At 38.3% G+C, this 15,090-nt stretch overlaps 1 protein-coding gene and 1 long non-coding RNA gene across 3 annotated transcripts; one reads left to right on the forward strand and one right to left on the reverse strand.

Annotated features, from left to right (window-relative positions):
- Positions 1-230: 230 nt before the first annotated feature.
- On the reverse strand, positions 231-7,541 carry LOC311135061. Its single transcript, XR_014613734.1, has 3 exons — positions 7,453-7,541; positions 2,214-2,293; positions 231-1,002 (listed from the first exon to the last, which is right to left on the reverse strand). It is a non-coding gene; the product is annotated as an uncharacterized lncRNA (long non-coding RNA).
- Positions 7,542-9,384: 1,843 nt separating this feature from the next.
- LOC311135062 (COUP transcription factor 2-like) lies at positions 9,385-14,747 on the forward strand. Of its 2 annotated transcripts, none has more exons than XM_084168928.1 (3): positions 9,385-10,605; positions 11,598-12,143; positions 14,266-14,747. In XM_084168928.1, exons 1-3 carry the CDS (start codon positions 10,161-10,163, stop codon positions 14,538-14,540), a joined length of 1,266 nt encoding a protein of 421 aa, XP_084025054.1. In that variant the 5' UTR covers positions 9,385-10,160; the 3' UTR covers positions 14,541-14,747. The 2 variants fall into 2 exon arrangements, with proteins under 2 accessions (XP_084025054.1, XP_084025055.1); XM_084168929.1 differs by having other exon boundaries at positions 11,616-12,143.
- The last annotated feature ends 343 nt before the right edge of the window (positions 14,748-15,090 follow it).

Below are 15,090 nucleotides of genomic sequence, written 5' to 3' on the forward strand. Positions count from 1 at the left end.
GGTACAGTAAATTATTTAGATATCCAGCTTCATCCTAGTTTTGTCCACATTTCTGCTACTTCAACTGTTATAGGTGATATTTATGACGTGTTAAACCATAATTTTTGCCAACAACTGTGTTGCGGAAAGTTCTGTGGCATGCATAGCTGATACCGTCACAATCATTATTTGTCCCGGATACAAAATTCTACTCATTCATGTCCAATTTATTTAGTATATCACATCACAAACAAAAAAGTTGGATGTCTCAAACTACCCTTAATGTTAGCTCAAATTGCTAGCAATGAGAAACTTACAGTAGTTACTTCTAAAATAGCAATGAAACGTAATAGCCAAAGCTGCTAGCATGGTAGCTAATGATTACCCTAGCCAACAACAAGCAATGACAAATTGTTCATCTGAAGTTCAAAACATTTGGCCTCAATGTAAGTACAATTGTTGAAATGTTGTACAGTGTAGGCATGAGAAATTGTGAGAACTGATCTAAGATAAACAAACTACTGGCCTCTCAAACAGATGAAAGACGTAGTCACATGGGGCATGGCCCTGTTGCTGGTCTGGTTACTGCAGCTGCTCTGTTTTGGAGGGATCATATAAACAGTACACTACCTGTCTATGTAATTGTTCCCAAATCTTGTTTGACAATGTTTTTTCATTGCAGACACTTCACATGCTTCCTGAACATAGCTGAGCCTTTATGGCAGTGTTGTAAATACCACAACTCAGCACACATTAAATCTAGTGTCGAGTGTGTGATGTTTCCTGTCTTTGGTACTGTCTCTGATCACTCTCTAAATGCAATCGCCACACATGCAGTATGATGATTCATGGCTCAACCACACAAATGTGGGGTTTCCCTTCTTTCAATGGAAAGTGCCTTACTTTTAAAGGATAATTTTCAATTTGGGCTTTATTGAAATTAACATATTAATTGAATTGATGAGCTGAAGGCCAAAGGGGAACCTCTGTGATGAGGTGGATCCTGAGTCAGCAGGTCTTCTTCTGGAAGGAAAGTAGCAAAAGGTGAAGGGGAGCATTTTACAGTGTCATGACTGAAATGTTAGGTCTATTTACATGCAAGACCAGTTACCTCAATTGCCCATTGATACAATAATGTATTGTTTTTGGATTCTGGAAAGTTGTGTACAGTTTAAATTATGAAAGGTCAAATCTACCAAACTAGGTATAACTCACGAGTGTAGCCTTGGTAGGAAAAAGGTAAAAGGCAGACAGGTATATACAATTAAAACCTGTTAGAAGACTGTCCAGGGACAGGACGAACCAAATCTCAGTCCATGTCTCCAAGCGGTCCTCATTAGAAAACAACCTGCTTCCAATTAGAGTACAATCCATAAGCCAAATCAATCTCTCTCCTGCCCTTACTCTTTGATTACTTCCGAAAATATTTATATGTCCTAATAACTTGAGTTTAGTCCAATGGCCCATGATTAAGTCCAGACTCAGACGTTGAACGCAGCGAGAGAGGGTTAATGCTTGGAAAATATTGTATTTTTTGTATGTGCTCCACATTTGCTTCCAAATGGAAACTTGCAATTGTATGTTATAAAAATGTCTGTTTCAGCTGTGTAATAAATATCAATTTTAAGCTTTGCACAAACCATTTTTTAAAGGATTGTACACTATTGTTTCACGTTAAATATAAACATAAAGCATGCAAGTCATGACAAAAGAAGCAATTTCTCATTGTTTGCTAATGTAGCTAATTTCATCTAGCCTTCACGACAGTCATGAGAATGAGAATCAAGTTACTTTGTAGTTTTTATTAATGTCTTAAATTTGTGATCTACAATTTAAAGATAGCATTATTCATTAGTATTGGTGTAAATCTATACATTCTGTTTAAACATGGAAACATAATATCTGCAATAAAGTAATTTATAATGCTTTTACACATTTTTACATCATAATCCATTATCTGTGATATAGTTTTGCAAAAGGTCATCAAATGTATGTTATTTACACCAGGTCATGTAGAATTATTCTGTGAGGTTCATCAATGAACCTGATTTTCAGAATTGATTTTAGTTTAGTCAATAGTTTAGTCAATGGCCACATTGGGCCTTCAAATAAAAAAATTACTTCAATTCATCTCTTTTGGCATAAAGTGAACGTACACCAAAGCACCCTTTCCCAACACTGACAAATGATTTTAATCTTCACCATCACATTTCAATAGGTGGCCACATCCCTACCATGTCTCAGCAGTCTGATACTCAGGAAAGCCAGGAGCAGATCTGTCAACTGGAGGTCACCACTGTATGGTGCAGCAGTGCTGGAAGCAAAAAAATGTGAAGAAACATTCAGATATTATTATTACACAGTAATAGCAGCATGGTCGTGGCATGGACAAAGAGCATAGCTGGTTGTTGGCTTCCAAAGCCCATAACAACACTGGAACAGGTTAACTCTTTTCCTGGCTATATACATCATAATCATCATGATTGCAACTAAACCCAATATTTATAGGAAATGTAGTGGATGGGAGAGAAAGCACCCTGGCAGTCCGCCTAAAGAGAGATCATTGAAACAAATGAATCCTTTGCTGTTTAAATTGACACTGTAATCCATCATTGGCAAATCGAACTCTGTGAGCTATCTTGAATCTGCTGCCTTCTTAGATTGGCCCTCAGGGCAAACAGACACAGAGGGCAAAGAGAGTAATCTACACTGCTGAATGAACTCCATAAACACCCCCCACACACACACACAATCATACACATATACTGTACTCTACACACACAGCTTATTGAGCAGGCCTTTAAAACCTGTAATTTATTACTTCAGAGTCAATAATTAGTGATATACAGTACTTGTTCATTGATTAAGAATGTGTTATGCAAAACATCACATACCTGTGTGTGTGTGTGTGTGTGTGTGCTGCTCGTGGTTAACACACTAAGTGGTTGACATTTTCCCCATTCATTATATTATATGCTACAACTTTATTTTTTATTTTCAATTACACTCCCTTACCCCAAAGGAGATTTAACCATGCCTCAAATGTAATGTTAAGCCACTACGTGTTCTGATTTCTTACAACGTCGACGAATGCTGTCTTTCAGGGGCCCATGTAGCCTCCTATGTTATTTACCTTTCATTTTGCCCAGTTCTTTGCCATTTTGGCATGTGTTTTACCCACAATCTCCTCTTTCACCTAAAAGCAACAGAAGATTCTACTTTAATCTGATTTGTTTTATTAAAGATGGACAAATAATCTGCTGACTATTAAACAATGGATATTCAAAAACAAACTAATTATTAAATGTAGTAAACACTGCTTTAATGCTGAATTCATGAGATCAGTCATGTTTAAGATGTTTGTGTAGATACAACATTGCTATACACACAAAGTGCCTCAACAAAGTACACATATTCATAATCAATGTAATCCAAATTATAATTTGTAATCCCTTCATGCTTAATGTAGAAAAACATTTACAAATGGTAAAAACCCTGACTTATATAATAACACTGCAAGTAGATTTTGTATCTCAAATATGCATAATAAATAAGTGTAACATTGCAATGAATAATGAAGTCACATAGCATTATGAGACACTGCAACCTAATTTGTATAGATTATATATAATAGTTTGATACTATTGACAAACTTTACCTTAAAGTACTACAGTAGCATCAAGTTTTACAGTATGTATGTAAAAGTCACACTAAGAATCCCTGAAAGTATTTCCTCTAGTCTTTGTAACTATTCAAAAGCCTATAATACAGTTACAACCAAATTAAAAACAAATATGGTGTAATTTTTCAATAACATTACCTTCAGCATTAAGACAACTCTGTTGCTTTGGGAATTATGGAGACGGAGGCAGAGCCGTTCCTCACAGAAAAATGTGCTCTCATGCTGCACTCTACGTATGGCAAAAGCTTCAGGACTTCATGTTTAATGTTTTCATGTACGAATGTATCTACAAAGTTAATATTCTGAAGATGAGTCTGAGAAACATGAATATGACCATAACATCTCACTTGAATGGTCCATTATAAACATTATTATTAGAATCATATGTGAGACCGCATGACTATGTTTTTTAAGAGAAAGTTGAGAAATATACATGTTTGTTTTTAAGGACAGTTGACATGTCACTCAAGAAGGAAGACCAATAAAGGGCAGGGCCACTAGAGCTCCTACCCTGTCACAGATTACTAGAGCTCATTTGTGAGTGCTGTCTGTCCACCTGTCAAACTGTTTCATTGAAGAGAGCCATTGAATCAATGTCAATTCTGTAGGAGGCAAATGAGGGCTGAGGGAAAAATACAAGTTATATCCCAGGACAAATTACATTAGACCACAGTTCATTACACTAGGAGCTAGTATGCTCAGAAATTAGGTTAAAAGAACATAAGCAACTCCACTATCTTCAAAAAATATGACTTGTTTCCTTAATACACAGCTATGACTATGCATATACTTTAATGAATTACTTCCACTCAAATTCTTCACCTCTAGCAGAATTGTTGTGTAGATTCAACTGGACATTTGTTTATTCAACTTTATGGATTGCTGATAGGCCTATAGGTTAAAGAGTGAGATTCACACAGACTAAAGTGTTGCCAGTGGTTGGCCTCTGACTTTTTTTGGGAAGGACAGTTGTTTCCTCCTTGACTCCTCCTCATCTAATTCAATCAGCCTCTTCAACTTGATTAGCCTGGTTAACCTTTGCACCCAGTCGGGTCTGGAGGGGTTAATCAGGCCGGGATCTCAGAGACCTTTAGGTCAGTATCCCTCTGTCTCCCGCTTGAAGGACTTGCTGAAGGCAGAGATAAGATTAAAGTGAACTTTCATCCTTGTCTTGCCGCCTCTCCCCAATGCAAGGAGGCTCACCTGCCCCTGCCTGATCCCACTATTCCAGTATTACCGACTCCTTAAAACCTACATTATTATTCAGAATATATTCCCCTTTTCTATCAAATATAGTTAATTCAGGAGGCAATACATATATTCTCGTGTTTGAGTGCAGCTCCGTCAACAAGTAGGTCTATAGGCTACACATTTTTCAAAATTTCTGTCAATTCATTTGTTGACTACACATGATTTTAGTGAACAAAAGGTGTACTGTTGTTTCATTTGTTAGTTTAACCTGTTACACGAGTGGAAGCTTTTTCAAAGCATGACCATGAATCTCAACCACTGACTCGGCCATTCACTGTCTATCGAACTGCGCTCATCTGTGCGCACTTTGCTTTACAAACAATAATAAAGTGATTTACTGCTTTTCCGTGCAATGAGCATGAAAAATCGTTAAAGATCCTGCAATTTGTGTGTGATCAGTAACTATTTAGTGTGGCGAGTTAGCGACATCCTAGTCTCCTCCTAATCGATGTAGGTGCTCTATTGTGTATAGAGGCTTCCTGTGCCCCTATGCTTTGAGATTCTGTCTTGAGGAGAGCATTTTACCCAAGAAGTGCACCAGCACAGAGGAAATGCCTTTTGTAACTCTATCATTGATTCTTCATAGACATAGGTCCTGCGTTTATCCAGAGAATGTGAAAAAGTATAGGACAAATATTTTATTAGCCTAATTTTCAACTGCCAAAATATCCCATAGAATGTTGGCCCAATAGTTGTATTTCTTTACAGCTTTCGTTGTCCAGACATGAGCCTATAGGCCTATCGTGGCTCATCTACAAAAGTAACGGTTTGAATATGAATCTGTGGAGGGCACATAAGGCCATATGAAAATGTAAACTTCACAGTTTTAGGATCAAAAACTGCGTATCTACAACCATCCCTCTCTCTCTCTCTCTCTCTCTCTCTCTCTCTCTCTCTCTCTCTCTCAGTAGAGGTCATGTCTCATCTCACTCTTCCCACCTTTTCTCCCACTCCCCTCCCTGTCTTTCTCTCTGTGTGTTAGTGGAAGTATGTTTGTAGACATATGAGGATGAGAACCTACTATCAGAGAAGCTATATCTGTCAATTGAAATGTGCCTATCTGAAAGCAATCCTCTCCTTCCCCTGTTCACTAACAACAGTTAGTGTTTTGTCAACCACAACAAAAATAATAATAGTCATAATATTAAAACTGCAATAATTGGTCTACCAATAATTGCAATTATTACCAGTATCATTGCTGTAATAATAATGATAGCCTAATAATAAACATAATAATAATAGTTTTTGTTGTTACTGCATCTGCCATCTAAAACTGATATTAATTCATGTTTCAATTAATTAATTAAGTTAGCTTTCAACATATGTGTTTAATGATTTCATTGCCGTTTTGCTATATAACATTTTACAAGTTGTGGTTATCCACTTATGTCAGCTCGTTCGATTCATAGTATATTGGTGTCAAATTGATTTACATGAATGATTCTAACATAAATGAAGCGATAATGTATCAAATCATCCCTAGTTTCAATACAAACAGACAGGTGTCTGACTATATGTAGTCTGACTTCACCCCTCCCATCCAGCCCACAAAAAGCAGCGGCATACAGGCGCGTTTTTACCCATAGCCTAGCCTACTGTAGGACAGAAAAAGTCGCGCAGGAGCATTTTCTTGCTGTTTTACTTTTGTCGTTTTTAAAGACAGCCATAACAACCGCTACTTATGTCATGAAGACAAGCCAATGTACATTACAAGGTTTAAGTTCAGCACATAAATTTAACAATTGAGTGACTGTGATTAATCGTTTTTTAGTCTTAAGTTTTTTGCTTATTCTTCTTCAAATAAACTCAAGTATTTTTGTGTTTCATTCCGTCTGGTGGAAAGGACACCTTTCCTGTCTATTCTCGACATTATATCGAAAAGAAAGAGAAGACTAGTATATTCTGATAAGAGAGAAGATGCATCACGCTGCGGACGAATCGACCTATGCATTTGGTACGTTTGTGAGAATAGCCTTTACATTATTGTCTACAATAATCTCACAATCTATTTTATGAAACACATATAGGTGGGTTTAGGTGTATACATAATGTGTTTCTGCTCAATATGTATTGCAATTAATATTTAATTAGACAATAATTAGCCTGTTATGCGTCCTTGTATCTTTATGCCTGCGCATTGGTAAGGTTCATTATGTTTTTGTGATTTTTTATGTTAAAAATGTTGTGTTTTATGACTAAACAGCTTTTTGATGTATCCATTTTGATAGTCGTTTAATTTACTACCGAGACAATTACCTATTGCCAAGCATGTTTTCACATTCAAACATTTCATTAATGAAACAAACATGCCAAAATGTTCATACTCACCAATGGAGTGGTCAAGTATAATCCACAATAAAATAATACAATAAACTGCAGACGGTGATATTATTTAGGCCATACAGTTTGCTTTAGAATGAAAGTGTTACGCTCAAGACCAATTATTAGCCTATATCAATCAATGATTAAAAGCAAAATACAAAACATCCCTGTGCCTACGGAGCTCAGGCTATGTCTATGAAGAGGCGAAACAGGCATACCTCGATGACGTCCAAGTCAATTCGAAGACATTTTCTAAAACATTAATCAGTTTGAAATGGGCGCACGTTACTTTGGTCACTGTGAGAGACGAGAGACGGAGGCAGTTTCCATGTCGGAAGGCTCCTCCGAATTGAATCGTGATTTGAGGCAGAAACGATCCATACGCTAGGGGGCACTCAGATACTGTAATAGATCCTGTCTGCTGTATTTTCCCCCATTGACAGCATATGCTCTGATTTAGCTGTGTACATTTTTCACAGGACCAAACTTTGACATTTTGAAAGTACCAGCTATAAATGCTCAGACTAGAAACTTCTAGGAGCACATAGGAGCCACTTTAGGCTATATACTTCATAGATATGCTTTGTCTTCAAATGAAACACCATTCACTCAGGCCTTTGTGACATATGTACAAATTGTAGATTAGGATATACATATAATTAAAGTGCCTTGTGTTTTTATTTTTGTGTCAGAACATTTTAATGAAGACCTATGCTACCATGATATAGTTTATCAACTTTCAATACAGTCCATTAATGTTGTTATAGCCTAGAATCATGAACCAATAAATAAAACAATAGCTCATCATAGCTCTGGCTTTTCTAAATTGAGAGAGTTCCCAACTCTCATATAGGATAGCCTATGTCATTGGCAAAGCATTGTGTTGTGGTCTCTGCATCTTAGACACTAAGGCTACCTAAAGTATTTTATAGACTAGTGATTAAAAGCCCTCATGCTTGGGTTTCCTTTACTGTAACTCTATGTAAAAGTTATTTTATCATATACTTGCAAATGTGTAGCCTACACGTATTCATAATCATCATAACCAGAAGTATCAAAAACTATAATGTTAGTCAGAAATAGTCTACTAATAGGCATTTGCGTGAGTTGATAGAAAGAAACCGTGATGTAGCCTGTTCGGAAATAAGATGGTGTAGCCTATATTATATTGTACGAAAATTGACCATCCCAACAATGTGAATGAACATAGGCTAAGTTGTCTGATAATATGCCCTAATCAGCCTAATCAAATAATAATAATAGTCATAACTTTATTTGTATAGCACCTTTCATACAGCTCACGATAGATGAGTCTCCGGACATACGATTTAGAAAGCCTATGTAACATATAGACAAATGTGTTGCAACGAGAGGACTTACAATTTTCAACAAACAAGGTTTAACAATCATTTTCACTTACAGATGCATATCCTGCATTCAAATGTATGCTGTAATTGTTTATAATTTGTTTTGTACAAAGCCATAACCTATAATAATGGTTAATTTCAACTTCTGATAGGCTACTTCTACTGCATTCTGCTATATCTAATGTAATGGTAGGCTAGAGTTGGAAGTTTGAGTTAAATGCAGGAGCACTATATGCTACTGCATCTCATGAAAGCATTTATCAGACACAATATATAGGCTACAGCTGAGAGAGGTGAGGATGGTATTTGAGAGAGGTGAGGATGGTATTTTGGCGTCTGATATATATCAGACATAGGCTATATCAGACGCAATATCAGACATATATCAGACGCAAAAATGCCATCCTCACATCTCTCAGACTATTACATTTCAGGCAACCCACTCACTTAGGCTACTCAGTAACTTACAAATACATAGCAAGAAACAGTATGTGGTCAGAGAACGTAATCATTGAACATTTAGAACTTTATATGTGTATTTCATGAAAATCTGTGAATTGGAAGCATGGTCCTCTCCTCTAAATCGTCTCCTTTTAGGACCAAGCATCTTCTCGACACCTATCCTTGCTTTGGCAAGGCACCAAGTAGCACAAGTGCCGACTAGCCAATGGGGTTCAGGGGGAGGTCCGTGAGCTCTGACCAGTCAAACACAGTCACTTTCCTTATATGGCAGCTCATCTCCATGGTAACGTGTACTAAGTTGCAGCAGTCGTGTCAAAGTTCACTATATAGAGAGCTCAGTGAGCTGATCAGAGAGAAAACATTCTGCTAGCCCAGCTCCTACAATTCGCAATCACTTCCTAACCTCACCCTTTTTAACATATTTGATCACTTTGATTCTCTGTTCTTTTTCATATTATTTTTCCGTGCATGAAGGAGGTTCTATAAGTTGTGATCTTTTTGTTTTATTATCACTTGCTTGTCGGAGAGTTGACTTCATAGCATTGGCTTCAGCTGCGCGCTGCTGCTCGCACCACCTCACAAGAAAAGGGAGAAGCAGCAATATTTTTTTTACCAGTTGATGATTTTCTTCATGACTTGAGCTGGAACTTGATAGCGCTCTGCTGCTAGTGTGTAGCCTACATCAATTGTGTGTTTTATGCTGCTGTCACGTCGTCTATACGTTCAACTTACTGCTCCGTTTCTTGAATAGGCTACCTCATTTCATTATCGCAATCATTTGCTCTTTTTTTTTCTCCCTTACGAGTCTCCTGAATGGCTGACTGCAAGCGCCCCTGGACTTGGCCTCTAAGCGCAATGCTGCGATTCAGCTCGCCATCACATCAGTTTTAAAACGTGTGCTTAGCGTCGTCTATAACAGCAATACAATTTGACATTTTAGCCAGATTCAACGGACAATCGACAACAGTAGGCTTTTGGCATTTATTTATTTATTTGACTATTCATTTTGATTACAGCGTGCTGCATTCTTTTGAGAGAACAAGCACCGCGAAACCAAAAACGGCAGACAAAAAGTTTCCTTACGTTGACTGATAGATATGGCAATGGTAGTGTGGAGAGACTCCCAGGACGATGTGGCTGAGACCCAAGGTACCCTTTCTTCGCAATCTCAAGGAGGACTATCCCTTCCGACCCCTCAGTTGAATCTGTCAGGCTCTCAGGTCGCCCCTCCGACCCCTCAGACACCAGTCCAAGGACCCCCGAACAACACTGTACAGTCTACGCCGACAAACCAGACGACGCAGTCGGAGAAACAGCAGCCACAGCACATAGAATGCGTGGTTTGCGGGGATAAATCTAGTGGTAAACACTATGGCCAATTTACTTGCGAGGGGTGCAAAAGCTTCTTCAAACGGAGCGTACGAAGGAACCTCAGTTACACATGCCGTGCCAACAGGAATTGTCCCATTGACCAGCACCATCGCAATCAGTGTCAGTACTGCCGCCTCAAAAAATGCCTGAAAGTTGGCATGAGACGGGAAGGTATTGGAATTTTTATTTTCTTATTGATATATTTGTCCTGTATGTCGTGCGCTGAATTAATTATCTTAATTAATAATTGTATGTGTGGCCGTCCCCCATATTCTCTCCCGGACTCTTCTTCCCAAGGCTGCGCGGCCGAAGCACGCAATGGAGCCGCCTGCATTTAGTGCTGTAGACCTAGCGTAACAAACCTCCCTTTTCGCGTTCGATAAAGAGTTATATTTCTTAAGCTCCCTATTAATAATGTGGCCTTCAGAAACAATAGTCATACGAGTTTGGATGTAGATTATTAGAGCTGAACCGTCCTCTTGGAAGAGACAAAATGGATATGCATCTGTATTTGAATACAAGCACATATAGGCTACGGCGCTATTATGGCGAGTGTGGAGTGAAGAGACAGCGTGTTTAGATCCCACACATTACGTGTCGTGTTAATCTCGACCAAAAAACGGAGCTGTACATAGAAAAGGCCATATGTGTATCTTTAGAATTGTTCTATTCAATGATCAGTCGAAAATAGTAGTCAATATAAAATTAGCCGAATAGATTGCTAAGTAGGTTAAGGGTTACAATATGCAAGAACCGCCTTGCCTTTGTGCTTCTATTCAGTTAGCTCATGTTGTTGTTGTAGTCCAACAACAAAATTAGAACGTTAAACCCAGATTTGTACTTCTAAAATGTTTCATAGATAATCATGACTTTTCCGGGCAATATGCTTGTATCGATCTCTACAGTAATTAACAGTCATTGTTTGCATAGCCTACATTTTATTAGGCTATAATTGTTGTAACCTATGTAGGCTTATTGTTTTTGTTTATAATGTTGGATCTATAGATTTCATCATAGCAATTGGATAGCAAAAGCAATGTCTAAACTCGTATTCAGCATGTGTATTCCACGAACTGCTATAGTGTAACAATATTTGGCAAGCCTCCTGGTCAGGAGGGTTACATGTCTCTTGATGTGTAGAATTCAGGCATCAATATCTGCAGTTTCTCTTTTTACTGCAGCGGTGCAACGGGGACGGATGCCACCCACACAGCCACACCATGGTCAGTTCGCCTTGACAAATGGGGACCCACTGCATTGCCATTCCTACTTATCCGGATATATCTCTCTACTGCTGAGAGCGGAGCCCTACCCAACGTCCCGGTATGGCAGTCAATGCATGCAACCCAACAACATCATGGGCATCGAAAACATATGTGAACTGGCGGCCAGGATGCTGTTCAGCGCCGTGGAGTGGGCCAGGAATATCCCCTTCTTTCCAGACCTTCAGATTACTGACCAGGTGGCGCTTCTGCGGTTGACCTGGAGTGAGTTATTTGTGCTCAATGCCGCACAGTGCTCCATGCCTCTCCATGTGGCTCCTCTTCTGGCGGCGGCTGGCCTACATGCCTCCCCCATGTCTGCAGACAGAGTGGTCGCATTTATGGACCACATTAGGATCTTCCAAGAACAAGTGGAAAAGCTGAAAGCTTTGCACGTTGACTCTGCTGAATACAGCTGCTTAAAGGCAATTGTGCTCTTCACATCAGGTAAACTCAAAATTGTAACAGAATATTACATTTCCAGTTATGCAGTGTGAGAATGTGTTTAGGTCACGTGTGCTTGAACTTTCCCCGTTTGAAAACAATGCTAGGCTAGGCATGCAATTAAATATATAAACAGTGCAAAGTTTTCAAACGCCTGGCCTGTCCTAAAATCCCATAGAGAAAAAAAGCATATAAGCTATCAACTAACTGCCTGTAAGCCTATATCAATGCACTGTTGGGCATTAGTCATAAAATGGCCCATCATTTACCTTTACTGATTGGTCAGGCATAGCTACACACTTGATTAAATGTACATCCTGTGTATACGCTGTCCCCAAAATAGGCTGCTCTAAAAGATAACTTTGACCCACATCATAAAAGTCACTAAACTAGTATTTCAGTGAAGAAATGCCATCACAAACAAACTGTCGATATTTTATTGAAATTACACTTTGAGAATAATTTGCTTACCTTTAAGATATATTGTATAGCCTATGTGGAATCACTTGTTTGTATTTATAATGCATTGACAGATATTAATGATGTCACGCTCTAAGGGGGAGGGGTATAGAAAAGGAAAGACGGGCCTAATGCTCCATTTGTTAAACCACTGCATACAACGTAGCCTATTCCCGCCAGGGAGGGCCAGAAATTGTATGGAATAGCTTATCTTATTGACGATTTGATAATAAAATAACAACTATTTGCCTTTCTACCACATTTAGCCTGACCACACGACAGATATTTCAGTTACTGTGGGAAAATACTTTTCAATTCCCCTCTGTTCTGTTTGGGAGATCTGGGGATCGAATGCATTTTATGGACTTGTTCCAGAACTGGGTCATGACCTAGACTTCCCTGCTATATGATTACATTACATAGGTCTCTGAAAGTACAGACCTATAATATAATAATAATATGCCATTTAGCAGACGCTTTTATCCAAAGCGACTTACAGTCATGTGTGCATACATTTTTATGTATGGGTGGTCCCGGGGATCGAACCCACTACCCTGGCGTTACAAGCGCCATGCTCTACCAATTGAGCTACAGAGGACCATGCAGAATTCAGCAATAAATAATCTAATTGATAAATTGTTTTTACAATAGGCATACACCATTGAATTATTTTATATAGCCAACATTTTGCAAACTAGGCTATTGGCCTATTCTACAAAAATACCTGGGCGGTTTAAACAATATATGTTCATTTTATTGCGGGAATTATGTATTCAATGAATATGTAGAGTTTGCACTGCTACATATCATTGACCGCCATTTTTCTTGGTTATTACGGTGACTTGGTTATTACAATCGCTGTTAGGGGTAGCTTCGGTTTCTAGCCCTTCTTCAAGCCCAATCAAAACGCAGTACAGAGGTCACCATGTCACAACTCTCTTTCCCTCTCTGCCTGCGTTCGTGCGTTGGTGTGTGTGTGTGTGTTAACCCAAACTCCTATTTAAATGTAAGCATTTGTAATTAAAGTTGGGTGCCTGTCCAGTTCCTTTTAAACAATAGCCTACAGTTTCCAAAAATAAGGCAATAAATAATGACTTTGCCTGTTCTTATTCACCGCGCTACAGTGACATTAATAACCACATGATATAGGCTATTGATAAATGGACATAAACGGCTACGATTATAAGACCGTTTCTCAAGAAAACGTGGTTCATTCAATGTAAATTAAACAAAATATAGCCTATGTTCGCAAACAGATGGGTATCTTCTTTAACAATAAAACAATGTAGGCCTACTGAATATGATAATGATGGTGATATTAGTGGCCATGACTTGCTTATGTTTGATTTGACAGAGTGATATCAAAAACTAAATGTTTGATTATAGGCTACGTAATCACATGCAGTTTGATTGGTTTTTATTGTTTAATCAACATGAAATAGGTTATGTTATGTTATAGGCTACAAGCACACCTCAGCGACCAAATTTAACACCGGAAAAGGGGGATGTTTTCTTTAAATTTACAAACAGCCTAAATTACAAAATATTTTTAAGCGCACCTGTCACGTAATATACCGTATTGCCAACGAGAGGGATCTTATGCATTTCTATTAGTGTTCTGTCATAAATGTGTGTTGAATTTTGAGTTAATTTGCTTATTTTTCAGATGCTTGTGGCCTCTCAGATGTGGCCCATGTGGAAAGTTTGCAAGAGAAGTCACAGTGCGCCCTGGAGGAATATGTTCGGAGCCAGTATCCCAACCAGCCTACACGATTTGGGAAGTTGTTACTTCGTTTGCCTTCGCTGCGCACAGTCTCTTCATCCGTCATAGAGCAATTGTTTTTCGTCCGATTGGTAGGTAAAACCCCAATTGAAACCCTCATCAGGGATATGTTGCTTTCGGGGAGCAGTTTTAACTGGCCCTACATGTCAATTCAGTAAACAGAAGGAATGAACAAAGGGGTAAGACTACAATGGTTAGCGCTTCTTTTGTTGAAGGAAAACGGCTGTTACAAGAGCTTGCTTTCACAAAGAAAGACATTGTTGTAAATGACTGTGAATTTTAAAATTGAGACATTCAGCGAACTTTCAAAATGCAGATAAAAGCTCCCAGTGTCATTCGGAACAACTTGCTTCTTATCCATTTTTAAGAAAAAAGAAAACGAAAAAAAATAAGGAAAAGGATTTTGGTAATCCTCAAAAGGAAAATGGAAACTATAAAGTGCATTTAAAATGAACATTTGGGAAAATTTAGGAGAAAATAAAAAGTACGTTTTCTTTTTCCAAATTACTTGTCCTGTGTCCATGTATCTAGCTGTTTTTTGTACTTTCTTTTGTTCCTCCTTTCTGGTTCCAAACCGGCCTATGTGATTCTGTAGTACAAGTGGTGTTATTTTCTAAAACCATGACTTCTTTTGAAACAGTTAAGTAATGTAAAATGTTCTTCAAGAATTAAAACTAAATCCACAGCAATATAGGAAAATGCTTATAA

Source organism: Coregonus lavaretus, assembly GCF_964263955.1.
Source record: "Coregonus lavaretus genome assembly, chromosome: 9".
Taxonomy (NCBI): Eukaryota; Metazoa; Chordata; class Actinopteri; order Salmoniformes; family Salmonidae; genus Coregonus; species Coregonus lavaretus.

Coding starts and splice junctions, on each gene's coding strand:
- LOC311135062 (XM_084168928.1), top strand. CDS start 10,161: ATGGCAATGGTAGTGTGGAGAGACTCCCAGGACGATGTGGCTGAGACC. Junction 10,606..11,597: donor AGTTGGCATGAGACGGGAAG/GTATTGGAATTT, acceptor CAATATCTGCAG/TTTCTCTTTTTACTGCAGCG. Junction 12,144..14,265: donor AATTGTGCTCTTCACATCAG/GTAAACTCAAAA, acceptor CTTATTTTTCAG/ATGCTTGTGGCCTCTCAGAT.